The sequence below is a fragment of the Alternaria rosae genome (assembly GCF_020736505.1).
Source record: "Alternaria rosae strain MPI-PUGE-AT-0040 chromosome Unknown BKA58scaffold_8, whole genome shotgun sequence".
Taxonomy (NCBI): Eukaryota; Fungi; Ascomycota; class Dothideomycetes; order Pleosporales; family Pleosporaceae; genus Alternaria; species Alternaria rosae.
Window position 1 is genome coordinate 1,347,446 of NW_025763577.1, and position 16,280 is coordinate 1,363,725.

The 16,280-nt window shown below is 51.2% G+C and overlaps 5 protein-coding genes across 5 annotated transcripts; 4 read left to right on the plus strand and 1 right to left on the minus strand.

Annotated features, from left to right (window-relative positions):
- Positions 1–862: 862 nt before the first annotated feature.
- Positions 863–3,368, plus strand: BKA58DRAFT_413483 (uncharacterized protein; the record flags this gene model as incomplete). The annotated part of the gene is made up of 2 exons (XM_046172423.1): positions 863–2,009; positions 2,068–3,368. 2 exons carry the CDS (start codon positions 863–865, stop codon positions 3,366–3,368), a joined length of 2,448 nt encoding a protein of 815 aa, XP_046022771.1.
- Positions 3,369–3,672: 304 nt separating this feature from the next.
- BKA58DRAFT_404381 (uncharacterized protein) lies at positions 3,673–4,396 on the minus strand (the record flags this gene model as incomplete). Its single annotated transcript, XM_046171837.1, has 3 exons — positions 3,673–3,732; positions 3,776–4,273; positions 4,322–4,396. The coding sequence occupies 3 exons, from the start codon at positions 4,394–4,396 to the stop codon at positions 3,673–3,675; spliced, it is 633 nt and encodes a 210-aa protein (XP_046022772.1).
- Positions 4,397–6,717: 2,321 nt separating this feature from the next.
- On the plus strand, positions 6,718–9,693 carry BKA58DRAFT_366017 (uncharacterized protein). The gene is made up of 3 exons (XM_046168881.1): positions 6,718–7,388; positions 7,443–8,156; positions 8,298–9,693. Exons 1-3 carry the CDS (start codon positions 7,139–7,141, stop codon positions 9,374–9,376), a joined length of 2,043 nt encoding a protein of 680 aa, XP_046022773.1. The 5' UTR covers positions 6,718–7,138; the 3' UTR covers positions 9,377–9,693.
- Position 9,694: 1 nt separating this feature from the next.
- Positions 9,695–12,320, plus strand: BKA58DRAFT_431256 (uncharacterized protein; the record flags this gene model as incomplete). The annotated part of the gene is made up of 2 exons (XM_046173091.1): positions 9,695–9,980; positions 10,369–12,320. Exons 1-2 carry the CDS (start codon positions 9,944–9,946, stop codon positions 12,318–12,320), a joined length of 1,989 nt encoding a protein of 662 aa, XP_046022774.1. The 5' UTR covers positions 9,695–9,943.
- Positions 12,321–12,681: 361 nt separating this feature from the next.
- BKA58DRAFT_461855 (uncharacterized protein) lies at positions 12,682–16,269 on the plus strand (the record flags this gene model as incomplete). Its single annotated transcript, XM_046174824.1, has 2 exons — positions 12,682–13,483; positions 15,369–16,269. 2 exons carry the CDS (start codon positions 12,682–12,684, stop codon positions 16,241–16,243), a joined length of 1,677 nt encoding a protein of 558 aa, XP_046022775.1. The 3' UTR covers positions 16,244–16,269.
- Positions 16,270–16,280: the final 11 nt, after the last annotated feature.

Consider the following 16,280-nt stretch of genomic DNA (forward strand, 5'->3'; position numbering starts at 1 on the left):
GCGCGACCCCGCTATCTGGACCCCCAAAAGTTCGTCGAAACATCCCGAGGCCGTCATTCCCACCACCTCAACGGCCACTCACGTCGCGCAAGTTCACGCGATACCACCGAGGCTGGAAAGTGGCATCGCCATTCGCTCGCTGAGCAAAACCAACATGTTTCTCCAACCTCGCACTCTTTACATTGGCTACAGCGTCCGATGAGGCTCGAAGCGCTTATACGACTGTGCCTCATCGATGCATCATCATCGAAACGTGACCTCATGGAGGGGCTAAAAGCTAAGAATACGCCTAGCTGCATATGTTTTAATACTACAGCGGCAACGAGAATACGCTAGCCTAGCCATGCGGCCATCCCAGCGGTTATACACATGCTCTGTACGGCTACGCCCTCAGCGGTGACCCGGCTTGACAGCTCCCGACGCCCGCGCCGCACGCAGGTGTCGTGGAAACGGCCTTCAGCCGCCTTTCTTGGCATGCTTTTCTGGAGGTTGCGTCTGGTCCTTGCGGCTAGCTCGTGCCATGAATGGTGCGTTTGCTCGGTAATGCACCGGTTTCCAGAACGAAGGCATAGTTTGCATGTACGCCGCAGTAACAGTGCTGTTTGATGTTTCGAGCAGGCTCCAATCATGGAAATGGCTTGTGGAGGCTTATACTGCAGCTCCATGTTGTTATAGTATGGTGATGGACACCGATGGTAAGTACCTGGTATCAGTCTACTGCTTCTCTCCAGTCTGGCACTGCTCTACTATCTTGTACGAAGCAACATCTTTTCATCTTTCTCCACTATCTACGTACCCTAATTCGTATTCACGTATTCTTTTAATGCCTTACCCGATATCCACATCAGGTTACTATCCCAACATGTCTCGTTCTCCACGCACTCCTATGCGTTCGCCTGCTTTTCCCGACATTCCAATCTATCTGGATACGGGTGATGAACGCATGACAGCAAAGACATATGGCACAACACCTACGACCCCAACCACACCGGACATCATCCCTCCTCAACGCCCGACGCACCTGAGCCCGTCACATATCAACGCGCCACCCATCAGCCCGGTTGAGCCAAGCCCTACAACCACTATCGAGACTTCTAGTTGCCGGTCAGTCATCTGGCCCATTCCAGAGCCACCACCAGAGGTGCAGTATCAGCAGGACTCTCGTCGACCAACCCTTCGGTTCTTCCCGACTCAACGCCCTCGAGTCCGTCTTGACACCGTTCATTCCCTACAGATTCCTTCCATCAACGAGAAGACCCCGATCAGCTACTACCATCCGGGGCTCGGTATCGTCAACGGCCCTCCTAAGCCCCCATCTATCGAGATCTCTCCACCCATCAACGAGAAGTCCGACCCTGAGGCCAACATCGCACAACGTATCGAGGAGACCTTGTGGAGATACAGCGCATCTGGTAACATCTTGAAAAGGTGGTTGCTAGAAGTACTCAGCTGGCTCTTCAGTGCGATTTGCATGGCTGCGGTGATTGGGGTACTAGCCAGACTCAAGGATGAACCGCTGACCAAGTGGGTCCTGGCCGAGAAGACTGGGCTGACACTGAACGCATACATTTCCATACTCTCAAAGATGGCGGGTGCTGCTCTCATCCTCCCCGTATCGGAAGCCCTTGGCCAACTCAAATGGAGTTGGTTCCTCGAACACTCCAAGCAGATGTGGGATTTTGAGATCTTCGATAATGCTTCACGAGGTCCATGGGGCTCTCTTCTTCTACTCATTCGGACTAAGGGCAGAGCACTAGCAGCGCTTGGAGCTATGATTATGCTGTGTTCTTTAGCACTCGATCCTTTCTTCCAACAGGTAGTCGACTTTCCAGATCGATGGGCACTGCAAAGCACATCAAGCACAATTCCAAGGGTTATAGACTACCAACCGCCTTATATTCCGGCATATATGGGTGGAGACGAGATTACTTCCGAAGACAGAGCGCTGGCAGCTGTAGCTCGGGAGTTCTTTTATAACAACGGCACTCAGCCTGTCCCTTTTGGCAATGGCAAGTGATGACCATTCAAGACCACATGTACAACACATACTGACTCAGCCTACTTTAGGCACAAGGCCCGACATACCTCTCTCTTGTCCAACCAGTAACTGCACCTGGCCTGAATATGAGACTATGGCTGTTTGCAGTAGTTGCGAAGATGTTACAAGTTTGCTGGATCTGACATACGTTTGTATGGACACAACTATTGACTGGAGCGTGAACTGGACAGGACCTCTTGACGACATGCCGTACCCAAATGGTACGGTCTGCGGATACTTCCTCAATGCCACAAGCGAAGCACCCGTCTTGTTGTCAGGATACAGCGTTCAGAACGATAGTTCTAGCGATCCCGGAGAGGCGCTCATCGTGCGGGCAGTGCCACTTACCGATTTCGACACCAAGCTGCCGTTCTACGGCGACGGATCGATCGTGTTCAAGGACATCCGCAACCCAATTCTGGATGCGCTCATTGCCTCTGCTGTAGGTGGGCCCGAGAGTGTTTATGCAAATAAGACTCCAATCATCCACGAATGCATCCTCTCATGGTGTGTGCAGAGCATCAAGTCTTCGTACGACTGGGGTCGATACAGCGAGAACATCACATCAACCTACCTCAACAACGCCCCCGGACCCATAACATGGCCTTGGGAAACCTTCGAAGCAGACACTGGGACATTCATGCTATATGCGCAGAATATCACCATTGAACCACCAACGTCAAGGATGGCTCACTCCAACACCACAGTGTTGAACACAACGTATTCTCTCAACAACATCACTGCAGCCAACACAATGAACTTCTTCGATGACTTCTTTCCTTCGTACTACACCGCCGCCAACATCTCGGCAAGACCAAGACTACGATACAAGAATTATTACGATGGGCCCACTAGCCAGGAGCTTTTCTTTAACCCATGGGAAGCTCCTAACAACCTGACTCGTCATATGGAGAGGCTCGCGACAGCTATGAGCAACGTTATGAGGTCGTCCGCCAGCCGTAACATGGTTTTCGGCGCAGCGTACAGCCAAGAGAACTACGTGTCGGTTCGTTGGGAATGGCTCACTCTCCCACTTGGTCTTCTTTGCATCTCTTTCATTTTTCTGGCCGCTACAGTACTTAAGTCTGCCGTCGAGCGGGATCGAGTCGGGGTGTGGAAGACGTCAGCATACGCGACTCTACTTTATGGCCTACCAGATGAGATGCAGCAGAAGATCACCAGATCTGGTAGTACTGGAACTCCAAGAGCCAAGGCGAAGGAACTCAAAGTAAAGTTGCAACCCAATCATGGCTGGAGAGTCTCTGGAAACTTGTTCTCGCCATTTGTAACAAAACCTAAGACAAATCTACCTCCTCCCGGTTGGATCTAGGCTGCCCAGCAGACCTTGCGAGAAAAGAAATATACATCGTTGTACAAACTCAGCTAGCCTGCTGTCCATTCGTCCCGATTAAACCAATACTAATACTTTCGCCTAAAAAAATCCAATACTCTCAACGGATCCTACAAGAACAATGCCTCCAGTGCCCGTTGAACAAGCGAGCTCCTTGGATTGTTGCCAGAACCTGGACGAACACCTCTCATCTTGTGATTGTTTCCACTGCCCGGACGAACGCCTCTCGGCGTTTTAACGACACCTGGGCGGCCTCCGACCTTGGTGCCGCTGTCTGGACGTACTACACCCCTGGGGTTATTGCCGCCGCCTGGACGCACGCCTCTTTGGTTGTTGCCGCCGCCTGGACGCACGCCTCGTTGATTGTTGCCCTTCTTTGGACGCACACCCCTTGGATTGTTACCGCGGCCTGGACGCACGCCTCTTTGGTTGTTGCCCTTCTTTGGACGCACGCCCCTTGGGTTGTTGCCGGAACCTGGACGCACACCTCTCGTCTTGTGGTTGTTTCCGTTGCCTGGGCGGACACCCCGAGCTGCTACCATAGCTTCGGGAATATCTCTCTTATCACCACTGAGACCATCGTTGCCACGAATACTCCTCTTACCACCACCCGCACCACTATTGCCACGCAGTCCTCTCTTTGTTGGATCAACCTCACTTGAGTCAACTTCAAGATCGATTACATCATCCTCTTCTTCTTCTTCAACAAAGTCATCATCTCCACCAACGGCTGGGGTATCCTCTGCATCGGCATCACGCTTGGTCTCGAAAACAATGTCGCTCAGCGCTTTCTCTGGGATTCTCTCGATGAGCGGATCGCGTTTGGAGACATATGAGCTTAGTTGGCTCACGACGTTGGCACTACGTTGCTGAATGGAGTTGGTCTTGAACATGTCAGCTATATCCTGGTCAGAAGACAACGTTGATCTTACCTCTTTTGTAGGCACAGGTGCGCCGATGACTGGAAGGAGAACGGACGCAAAGAGGAGGATGTTGCGGGCGTGCATGGTGTCAACCGAAGAGATCGATACCAGAGAAGAAGTGTTGCAAGTATGATGGTTGACTCTATGTGCTCTTGGTCAGGCAGGGGTGAGCTTCAAGATTGATGGTACACCTGTGGTTGTTCTGCGATCGATATGAGTTCAAACTAGGGACTCATCGATGCATTTATCCATCGTCCTGGATCCAAAGCGACATCCATCTATCGTCCGTCACACGACAGGCTCATCTCCACCATCCCTCCACGGCGCTTCAGCCCGCTGAGATTTCACGCTGATAACCGCCTTGGAGGCCACCGACGCGACGCACGCTGCATGAACCGGACATGCTTTCTGATCGTCATGGGTGGAGGTAGCGCAATCATTGGAAGAGAACAGGGAAGGCATGAGTGTCGGAGTACAGATTCGGCAAGGTGAAACGCAAAGGCCAGGACAAGTGATGCGCAAGGCGTCAGGCCGGGAGCTTGTGGTGGCCCGAGAATGCGTCGCAATGGATCAGGAGGTTTCTGCGGTTTTCGTCACACCGAGATATCACATTCGAAGCGCTCAAAGAGCAGGGCTTTCTACAAGGCGACTCTACACAGTCGAGCACCTGTAAGTACGATTCATCACCCGTACTTCCTGCAATTCTCATCAAGTGCAAGAACGAATTCTAACCAATCGAAGGGATTTCATGGTGTGATGTGGCTTGGCGGCGTTTGAAACCTGCCCCTGGAGTCGAAGCGATTGGTCCTACACGATCGGTACCTTACGCCAATCAACCGCTCCCGTGACCTAGTCGCAAATTGTTCGTACACGTGACCTACCCAGCGCTACGCTTTTGTCAGTCTCTTCCATCGAGATCGATAGAGTATCGATGAGTTCGGTTCGCAAGATGAAGTTATATGTTCGAATTCAAATCTCCTTTGTGTGTCGTAGATTCATCATCCTCTCTGGCAGCCAAGATGAACTCGTATTTGCTATATTTCTATGGATTGAGGCGCCATGTTCAATTAGCAGGGTTTCGATAATGTTGACAACTTTGGCTAGATCTCCCGACAATTCCCAAGCCCAATTTGTGATGGAACGATTTTCATCTGTACAAATTCTTCCGTAGCAACACGACTCTGCATTCGACATCGAGACAGCCAATGAGTTAAGGTACGGTGATGGTTGACCAATCGCGTGGAACGACTAAGCGCTAGACTTCGACACTGACGTTATGTCGAAGCCCCAAACATCTGCCTTACAGAGATCACCCATGATGCGGCTGCATCTTCATCTTCACTTCCGCTGCAGTGTTGCGAGGGATACCATGCAACACACGCTCGGCGAGCTTCTCTCAACCACCATGCGCATGTAATCACATAGTTTATGCAATGTGATATCAACCACGCAGGGGGTTTCGTCCTTCGTGCATCCCGATACCAAGGTTTCTCTAACAGCCTCGATGTACGCAGCCGTCTCAGCGACCACTTCAGCTTCCACATGCGATCATGGCCAAGCAATGCCGCGTTCATGATGTTCGGTCGCTTGATACCTAGGTACGGTTCCAAATTGTCTTTTGAGTTGACGGTAAGCAAGCGCGAGACACTTATCGCTTCGTTGTGTATCCGTTGGTAGTACCAATCGCGGATGTCCGGGTAGGCCTGGACGGTAAACTAGTACTGCGTGTACGAACGGCAGTACTACGTGGTCCCATGAGCTTAACATCACCCTGTCGAGACATGCACAAGCCCGTATCCTCTCCTACGTCATGAGACTCATCTGTGTTTGCGTGGGATATCTCTCTATCATCTTATAGAACTCAACCGGGGCATGCACTTCCTCAGCAAAGCTGCACTCGGTCAACGTGCCGCGAATGGGTTTCACCTGCAAAGACAAATCATCTCCGATGATGATTTTTTCGTTCAGATTCTTGATGAACCGGGACAGATGCGGTAGCAATAGCCCTTCGGAGCCCTGATATTTCTGCCAGCTGCAGTTTTGCCTCGCTTCAATTCCAAAATCACGTCCCATCTGCACAACATGACCGGCATACTACCTAAGTAGGCATGAAGTAAAGAGCGCAATTTTCTGGAATTATCAGGTCATGGGTACACAACCATCACTTTGAAAAAATCTAGGTGTGCTTTAGTTACAGGCACGGCTGAGATAGTATAGAATCTGAGGCTCACAAGGTCCTTGGGGTAGCTTCGCTCCAGGGTTCGCTTCCCAAGGTCGCGCCCGCCAAATTCAGGCCCCACCCCCTCGCCTGGAACAGGCCGCCTTGCGCTCTGCCTAGCGTTCACCCACAATGACAGCTCAACTCCAGCGCTTAACTACTCATTGTACTTGCCACTCCATGTGGCTCTTAACGGTTCAATACGCAGTAGCGGCGGGAATGCCACACCTCGGCGCTACCACGATCTAGGCCTCACGGTTTGATTATCCCTTATCGCCGCGAAACCCGCTGTGGGCGCTAAATCTCCCGCTCTGACAGGTCTAACAATGATGTCGAGCGGTGTAGGAGACTTCCCCATCGTCAACCTCAAGTCGTTAAACACACCTGCATGCAGACCTGGTGATCATCAACTGCTCTAGAAACTGAGCCTAGAACTGTGCTGCGCTTTCTACGCGAGCGGCAGAACGTTCGGCGGTTAAGCGCTCGATTATTGATCGAACTGACATACTACAGGTGATTAACAATGTTGGAATTCAGCACAGCTTTTAGTGCGTCACCTCCTGACCGCTCAGGTGTTCTCGCAATCCTATCAACAGACTACGCGCATAATGACACAACCACACGGAAGACTGCTACCCCTTACACTCGTGGAATCGCAACATTCATACTCGTCATCGCCAAATGAAGGTCCCAGCATACCACCTCCACCGTCCTACCGAGCATCCATTCGCGAGAAAGGCTCTCTCGATTTTCCAGGGCGGATCGAGCAGAAGTTAGCGCAATACAATGCGTCACAGAACATATTCAAACGTTGGCTATTTGAGATTATTAGTGTGGGAACAAGCGCTATCTGCATGGGTGAGATTCCCGTCATCACGGCCTGGTGCGTACGTCTTCTAACGACGAAAGCAGGCGCGATTATTGGATTACTATATTATCTACATGACCAATCCTTCGACAAATGGCCTCCAGGCTTGACCATCATCACAGTTCTTTCGAAGATCGCATCTGCAGCACTCATCCTACCCATATCGGAGGCCATCGGACAGCTAAAGTGGACATGGTTCCACGGGAAGAACTCCAGAGATCCTTTCGACTTCGAGATCTTTGATAAAGCATCACGTGGCGCATGGGGGTCATTCATGCTCTTGTGTCGTACTAAGGGCAAGTCACTTGCTGCTTTGGGTGCCCTAATAACAGTTCTATTACTTGCGATTGACACTTTCTTCCAGCAAGTAACAGATCTGTCAGAGCGCTGGAAACTGCAGGGCGAAAGCTACATTCCACGTGTCGTCCGATATGAACCTATTATGGAGTTCCTCTACGACACGAGTTTCGACAACAACAATCCATCATCGATAGTGAACACCGATCTTAAAACAGCGTTGACCCCCTTCTTTTACGACAAGAACGGCACTTCGCCTCTCAAGATTGGGAACGCTACCCAGGCCCAGATACCACTAGGATGCCCTACGAGCAATTGCGAATGGCCGCCTTACGAGACTTTGGCGGTTTGTAGCGCTTGTGAGGACATATCGCACCTGCTCGAGTACGCTTGTCTCAACATGGGAATGGATTGGATCAAGAATTCGACTGGCCCTAAAAGAAAGGAACCTTATCCAATAGGTAAGTATGCCTCTCGGTCTTCAAGCACGTTCGTGCCCAACGGGCGAGCGCTGGCTAGTCCCTCGCATGGGTCTTGGCTGGCAGCGTGCAGCAGCCGATTCAGACCAATCTCAGGCCATCCGCTAATGACACGTACTACAGGCACTGCTTGCGGCTACTTCCTAAACGCCACTGGTGAAGACCCCGTCCTCATGTCAGGCTTCCGCGCTGAGAATGGCACCGACTCGTTGCATGGAGAGACCCTCCTCTTGCGAACACTACCGCTGGTTACGAACCCTTCCAGGCATTCACTCTATGGGGGGACCATAAACTTCAAACACATACAGTACCCTATATTGGACGCGCTGATAGTCAGTTCTTTTGACGGTACTGCGGACAGCGTTTATGCGAAGAAACCTCCAGTCGCCCAAGAGTGTATGCTATCATGGTGCGTCGAAACGCTTCGCTCGTCTTATGCGTCGGGAGACTATACGGAGCAAGTGGTTGATACCTTTATGAATACTACCAGCGCGGAATGGCCATGGTGGACTGAGGACTTCTACGAGCAACAGACGACCTTTACCGAGTTCCGATCAAACATCAGCATACATCCCCCATCTCAAGACAACAGCGCCATTCCTTTCGGTGTTTCGAACGACACAATTCTGGACCTAGCTATGATTTTCGATGAGATCTTCCCTTCCTTCATCACAGTCGCCAACGCGACAGCGCAACCCTTTGTGAAGATCAGGACTGCCGCTATCGACAGGGTCTATTCCCGTCTTGTTCGCTTCAGCCCTTGGCTCGCCCCCAATAATGTCACCTTCCACATGCAAAGAATGGCCCGGACACTCACCAACGTAATGCGGTCAGACATGAATTCTAATGAACTTGTTATTGGGGATGCACGGGTGTTAGAAACGTATGTCGCAGTTCATTGGCCATGGCTCATCTTTCCTTTGATCATGTTGCTCTTAAGCATTATTTTTCTGGTTGCCACCATGCTGAAGACTTCCAGCGTTGATCACGGCGAGATCGGTATGTGGAAGACTTCTGCAATGCCGACATTGATGTACGGTCTGCCACAAGACATGCAGAAGGATGTTCTCTCCTCCACAAGATCTGGGGGAGGATCAGATAAAGGTCTTCGCAAAGTCCGTATCAAGCTCTTACCAAAGCAAGGCTGGAGAGTATCTGGGCACGTACATTCTGCACCGAAGGCCCCTCCAGGTTTCATATAGCTAGTACACAATGCTCATGGTACATACATCCATACGACGAACCCCTCCAAATTGTCACTAATAGCAAGGATCTGTACTGGACTGATGCCCGGACTGAGTTCGCTACAAACCGCTAGGAGACATATTCTATGTCCGATGCTGTAATCAACGCTGTGCACGTGACTTTCTGATCTTCAGGCGTATCGATACAGAGCAGAGGGAAACCGTCGAGGCATGTATTGGTAGGGTACAGCGCGAGTGTCATAAGGGGATAATAGAAGTCGCATCGCATCGCATATACACTGTTAGATCCTGATAATGATGAGACAAGAACATTGAAGACCATGTTTAATTTTACCTATATTACATCTTGCAAAGGATACATGCGACAGGAGTTCTGTTGTTTACTGGTGGCGTCATATCCAGAGCCAATCTCCCTTGCTGGGCCATGATCCCGCCAACGCCGCCTCCTGGCCCCGCCTGTTCTTGTCCCAGCCTCATCTTTGAGATAAGACTCACATTCTTGACCCCACTGGACGACACCTACGTCTTCTCACTGCATCTTAAGTCGCTCAGTTTAGTTGCGCAATGTTTCCACGTCGCTCACTTCGCTCGGCAGCTTCCAGTCAGTCGGTATGCCGCAGCGCTAACAGCAAAGCTCCCATAGGTGCACGATAACGAAGCGCACGCTCAACGTCAAACTGGCGGACGATCAACTTAGCGCCACGATTCTGCCATGTCCAAAGGCATACCCGCAGCTGGCAGTTCAAGATGTGTAGCTCCTTAGGCGCCGATGCGCTGTCGTCCCGCTCTCGAGCACCGATCGAACGACCGTTTCTTCCGCAAGACAACTCCCTTCACGTTTCGCGTTGTTCAATACGGCCCGATCCTCATCGATACGAATTTCACCGAGATGGCTTCCCTCCCAAACGCAACATGGTATCAACTTCCGTGGACACAACGACGTGAACGATACAGAGGACAACATACGCCAGGATCGCGCGACTCTTCAGACGACGCGAAATCGTCGCTCGACTTCACGCAACGAGTCGAGAGAAAGTTAGCCGAGTACAACGCTTCGAACAATGTCTTTAAGAGATGGCTGTTTGAGATGGCCAGTTGGTGCATCAGTGCGGCATGCATGATCGCAATTATATGCATCTACCTTCAGATCAGTGACCAGCTCCTGTCTACAAGCGGATCATACCTCACACTGGCCAATGTGCTCGGAAAATTATCTTCAGCTGCCTTGATCGTCCCAACCTCAGAAGCGCTTGGGCAACTGAAATGGAACTGGTTCCATGAGTCCAAAGCTATGTGGGATTTCGAGATATTCGACAAGGCTTCCAGAGGACCGCTTGGTGCCTTAATGCTACTGTTCCGAACAAAAGGTCGTTCGTTGGCTGCACTAGGCGCACTACTTATCGTCTTGCTCCTTGCGATTGACACCTTTTTCCAACAGGTCGTTACTTTCCCTGATAGATGGACCCAACACCAGACTCCTGGAGAGATACCATACGTAATCCGTTACGAGCCTCCCTACCTCATGGAGTTTCAGGGTGGATGGGAAACTAGCGTCTATAATACCGACCTGCAGCCCGTTGTCCAGCAATTTCTTTACAGAAATGGCAGCAAACCTGTTCCGTTTGGCACAAATTATCGTCCCGACATTCCTCTGTCTTGCCCTACTAGCAACTGCACTTGGCCAGTGTATGACACACTTGCTGTCTGTAGCAAGTGTACCGAAGTAAGCGAACTCTTGGACATTACCTTTACGTGTTTGGAAACAGCTTTAGATTGGAGCACGGATTTCGAAGGACCTCTTTCTGATGTCCCTTATTCCCAAAAGAAGATGTGTGGGCATTTTCTGAACTCGACAGCGGATCTTCCAATCTTACTCTCGGGATATACTGTCGATACCGACAGGGACGAGATCCCTGACGAAGCTTTGCTGCTTAGAACGATCCCTCTCACGGCATTTCTCACCAAGGCACGTCTTTATGGTGTCGGCTCGGTGGCCTATAAGAATATACGCAACCCAATCCTTGATGCCTTAATAGCCTCCGCATCTGATGGACCAGAAAGTGTCTACCAGAATAAGACGCCTACGGTTCATGAATGCGTCCTCTCCTGGTGTGTCCAAACTATCGAATCATCCTACGGCCTGGGTGGATATAATGAGCACATCATCTCATCGTACCATAATACCACTTTTGGACCAAGTCCGTGGATATCGTTCGACATTCCCGAGGAGGAGGGTGGTGGAATCTGGATTCAATATAAGGAAAACATTACCATCATACCCACCAACACTAGTTCTCAACCTGTCAGGCCGAACGGCTCAGAGCTCGAATACGGCGCCAGCAACGTGTCCGTTTCGGGCGTCATGGGCATCTTCGATGACTTCTTCCCTGCTTCATACAGCGTCAAAAATGTTTCTGCAATACCTAGACTCCGGTACAAGAACTTCCCGGGCGGACCTTTCCAGCGCTATATCCCATGGACTCCTTGGATGGCGCCCAACAATATAACGCAACATCTTGAAAGACTCGCTACGGCGATGACGAGTCGAGTAAGATCATCTGATAGCAGTGAAACGCTCATGGGCGAAGCATTCTACACCGACAAGTACGTCTTGGTGCAATGGGAGTGGCTCATCTTCCCATTCCTGCTCTTAATGCTCGCTATCGTCTTTCTGATTTCTACGATGATCAAAACATCCAAAGATACCTCTACCGGTATCTGGAAGACATCTGCTATGCCGACGCTCATCTACGGTCTACCGAAAGAGGCGCAAAAGGAAATGCATCCCTCTTCGTCATGGGATAGCGCACATGAGAGCAGCAAGAAGCTTCGCATCAGATTGTTGCCCAAGTCAGGATGGAGGGTATCTGGCGTCAGCCATCTAAGCACGTCGCCACAGCTGCCACATCCTGCTGTTCAGGCACCACACGGTTGGATATGAAGCGGGCTGTGTATGATATATGATATGGATGTCATTTCAACGACAAATCAGAACTTCCATACTAGATGCACATTGAGAACTATTATATATTGTGATCTGTCAACCCATCAAGCAGTCAAAAGTATGTCTAGCGATGCTACTCTATCCGATGCATGAAGCAAGATTTCATGGAACTGCCTAGACCTACCGGATAAATATGTGTGACGAAACCCACAGAAGTCTCTTGAAATGCTGGGGGACGGGTGAAGTGAGTAGATGATGGAAGGTGGCACTATGCCCAATTCGGTGCACGCTTGGACCAGACTACAACTGCTACAACAGTTTGCTATCGCGCAGATTTCTCTCGTCTCCAGTGCACATCATGGCGTCCAACAATGGAACTCCTGTGCCCTCAAAATTTACAATCGGTCGATCAAATCGACTTTCGCAAACCCCCAATCTGACTTCGAACAACACGACTTCGATCCATTCACACCAGACCACGAATGCGCCCAGCTGTGTTGAATGCGGCGTCAAATGCCCAAACTGCTCGTTCCCGCGAGCGCCGGCGGTGAAGCATAACGAGAAGAAGAATGCGCAACTGCCCGAACCCGACTTGGTGTCCAACGATGATCGGGTGTCACCTGGAATGGTGGACTTACCTCGGCCTGACAATCCGAATGCGCGCCCCGTTGTCGATCAGACTGAGATTGAGGGAGACAAGGATTGCAGCAATCTTCACATGAAGGAAGAAGACAAGAAGGGAGAAAACGAAGACAAAGATGACGCCAAAGTGGAGTGGTCGAAATACGTTTCAAAGCGACTCTACATGATGGCACGAACCGACCCCTCATCCATGACAGCGGCAGAATTCGAGCAATTCAATGAGCAGGGGCTAAAGCATCAATACGACAAACACTTCAATCCTCATGAGCGAACCTTGTGGGACGACGAATCTTTGCCCCGGGACTTGACACTAAAGCTCATCCATTTCCGCCAACGTATCGAGCGCAATGCAGCGGACGCCTTGGAGACAGAGGACAAGGACTTGCATTGTGATACCCAAGACTTTGACCGACTGAGGAGCTTCTTGGCTGACCTTCATATCGATGCCTACGAACTTGTCGCCGAAGACCACGAGCGCGAAGTGAAAGAGATGGAAAAGATGCAAGAAGCCGTCGAACGTGAGTCCGTAGAAGAGGAATATGAGTCCGCAGAGGAGGAATATGAGCACCCAGGGGAGGATGACTTTCGCCCTCCTTACTCCGACCGATCTTGATACCTACCCGCCATGGAGCGCGATTACCCGACTTCGATGCAGCACCCCCCATACCCACCTGTGAACTACAATGGTCAGAATACATACGGGCAATTCGACTTTTTTGGGCAGAACCCAGCTCAACAAGACAATTGGAGCGGTGACGCTTCTCAGTCTGGCCGAGGCGAAACTACCTACAGCGATTGGAACGGCCCTCCTTCGCCAAAGGAGGAGACGACACAGTGGTAGGGTCTGTTCAAGCGCAACACTAGTTCCTTCTAGTCCACGATACCGGCTCTGCTGATCCCACGCATCGATACGATCGACGCATCATACTGACTTCGGTCGGTCTACGATACTGACTTTGGTCGGTCTACGATACTGACTTTGGTCGGTCTACGATACTGCCTTCGGTCAGTCTACCATACTAACTTCGGTCGGTCTACCATGCTAGCTTCGCTAGTCGCGATACGCATCAAGGTGCGTCACGATGCTACACGATGCACGCTGTATATAGTCTTGGTATATATCGTTCAATCAAACGGTTCCCTGCCTACAAAAGAACACTATGTGTGATGCCTATCAACGTTACAATGAAGTCTTGTTACGTATCAACTGTAGGACTTGATCAAACCAGACTTATTCAAGTTTGCCGTTTGGTTTAGCACCAATAACAGGGGCCTCTCTACCGACGGAGACCATAGAAGGCAGGTCAGATTTGTAAACATAAGCGACTATGGAGTCGCAAAGACAATGCACAGGGTAGTATTAGGGTCCTATACAGCAAGAGAACTGTATACATTTTTGAAAGCCCTTGGATCGCTTAGGATGTGATTACTTTGTGTGATGAAAGTTGTGAGGAGCAGCTTGTTGCATTGCGACGCATTCCTGGTCTCAGGCTCACGTGACTGGGTTTCAGCCTGCCTGATTCGTACCACGACTGTCATGCTCTCTAGTCTTCTTCCAATCGTTGTATGAATCGCAAAAACGCCATCATCCTGCGTGCCTAGATAATGCAATAGACTCCTCATCAGTAGTTTCCGAGGCGTTCATCAGGGTGAGGCGTAGTCAACGATCGAAGCGCCACTACATGCGTAGTGGTAACGAGCATGGCGTGTGATATCCTAAATATCTTCGTACTTGGTGAGCCTGATTTATGGATGAAGCCCCAGGCGACTCCCTTCGCTGTTGGCAATAGCTTCATCAACTGAACCACTACCAACCCGCATCGACTTCCAGTTCTTATAGACATCTGAGTCTTAGATCAATACTCTTCCTTCCCGGTCATACCAATATGCGCGTATAGGCAGTCACAACGCTTCTTTCCTTTTCTCTTGCTATCCTCTCGGCACCTGTCCCAGACGCCGAGGCAATTAATCCCGCAGTCATATTCCCAGGTCTTCGCTCACAGTGTATAGACATCCCTTCATGATCTCTCGTCTGCTAGCGCAGGCCATCGATGAGATGCAATCCCTGTGACTCTCATCGAGCCCCTGGAAGCAAGCAGCCAGGTCGAAGAGGGTCCTATTGAAGCTCAGAGCAGGATCAATACAAGCACCGGACGAGGAAACCGAGATGCCGAAGCCGAGGCTGAGGTTCAAGCCCTTGAGGCACGCCTCAGTTCCGGGAGTAAGACAGGTAACCGTGCACGGGATGCAGATGAGGAGCTCATCAAGCGAGCTATCGGGTTTCCAGCAGGTGGCTCGACCGGAATACGTCGGGATGCTCAGGGTCTCAAGTTCAGCAGCCCTGGTGGTCATCGACGAGATGCGGATGCAGAGGCCATCGAGCGATCTAGCGGACTTCGCAAGGTGGCTCAGACACCGATAGCGTCGCTATCTCGAACGAGGCCCTGGTCGACCGTGGTCGCATTGTCCAATGGCCCCGCACGCGCGATGCTGAGGCATCAAACGACGTGGTTGCGCGTGAAAAGGGGGTACCGTGGACTCCTAAGCGTGGCAAGGTGGTGCCATGGATCCCCAAGCGCGATGCTGAGGCAATCAAGTTTAACAGCCCTGGCGGCCATCGACGAGAAGCCGAGTCCATCAAGCGATCTTTCAACTTGATAGAAGGTGGCCCGGATACCGACGGCATCGCTATATCGAATGAGGCCCTGACCGAACGAGGCCACAATGTCCCACGGGGAAGCAAGCGCGCCGCGGAGCCGGCAGATGACTTGGTCGAGCGAGGCCGTGGCTCACGTTGGGGTGGAAGTAAGCGTGGCCTTTCCAGAAACCAGAATGGAGGAAGCAAGCGAGGCCTTACCCCAGGTCGTGGCGGCAGCCGTCGTCATGAGGCTGAGCCCATCAAGTTCAAGAGCTCTACTAGTCATCGACGAGAGGCCAAGACCATCCAGCGATCTCTCAAAAATCCAGGAGGCGGCAACGTTGATGATGCTGAGCGGACCAAGCTCGGCAGCCCTGGCGGTCATCGACGCGAAGCTGAGCCAGCAAGATGGGGTGGCACTAGTCGCCGTGAAGCTGTACCAGACACCATCGAGGCCCGCCAGAGAATGAGCGCAAGCACTGGTCTTGGCCGCCGACGAGATGCCATCCCAGGATTCGTTCGTCTAGGCAAAGGAATCCGCCCAAGAAATGTCACCGCAGAGACAGTCGAGGCTCGTACGAGGTACAGAGGCAACAGCTGTCGTGCTCGATCGATGAGGCCAGAGGATTCAAACGGATAACTTTCACTTCTTTTATCGTTGCGAACTCTTTCTGTAC

What these genes read in the sequence shown, in the direction of transcription:
- BKA58DRAFT_366017 (XM_046168881.1), top strand. Translation starts at nt 7,139, where the DNA reads ATGACACAACCACACGGAAGACTGCTACCCCTTACACTCGTGGAATCG. An exon ending in AACAAGCGCTATCTGCATGG is followed by an intron (nt 7,389 to 7,442) that starts GTGAGATTCCCG and finishes CGACGAAAGCAG; the next exon opens with GCGCGATTATTGGATTACTA. An exon ending in AAAGGAACCTTATCCAATAG is followed by an intron (nt 8,157 to 8,297) that starts GTAAGTATGCCT and finishes CACGTACTACAG; the next exon opens with GCACTGCTTGCGGCTACTTC.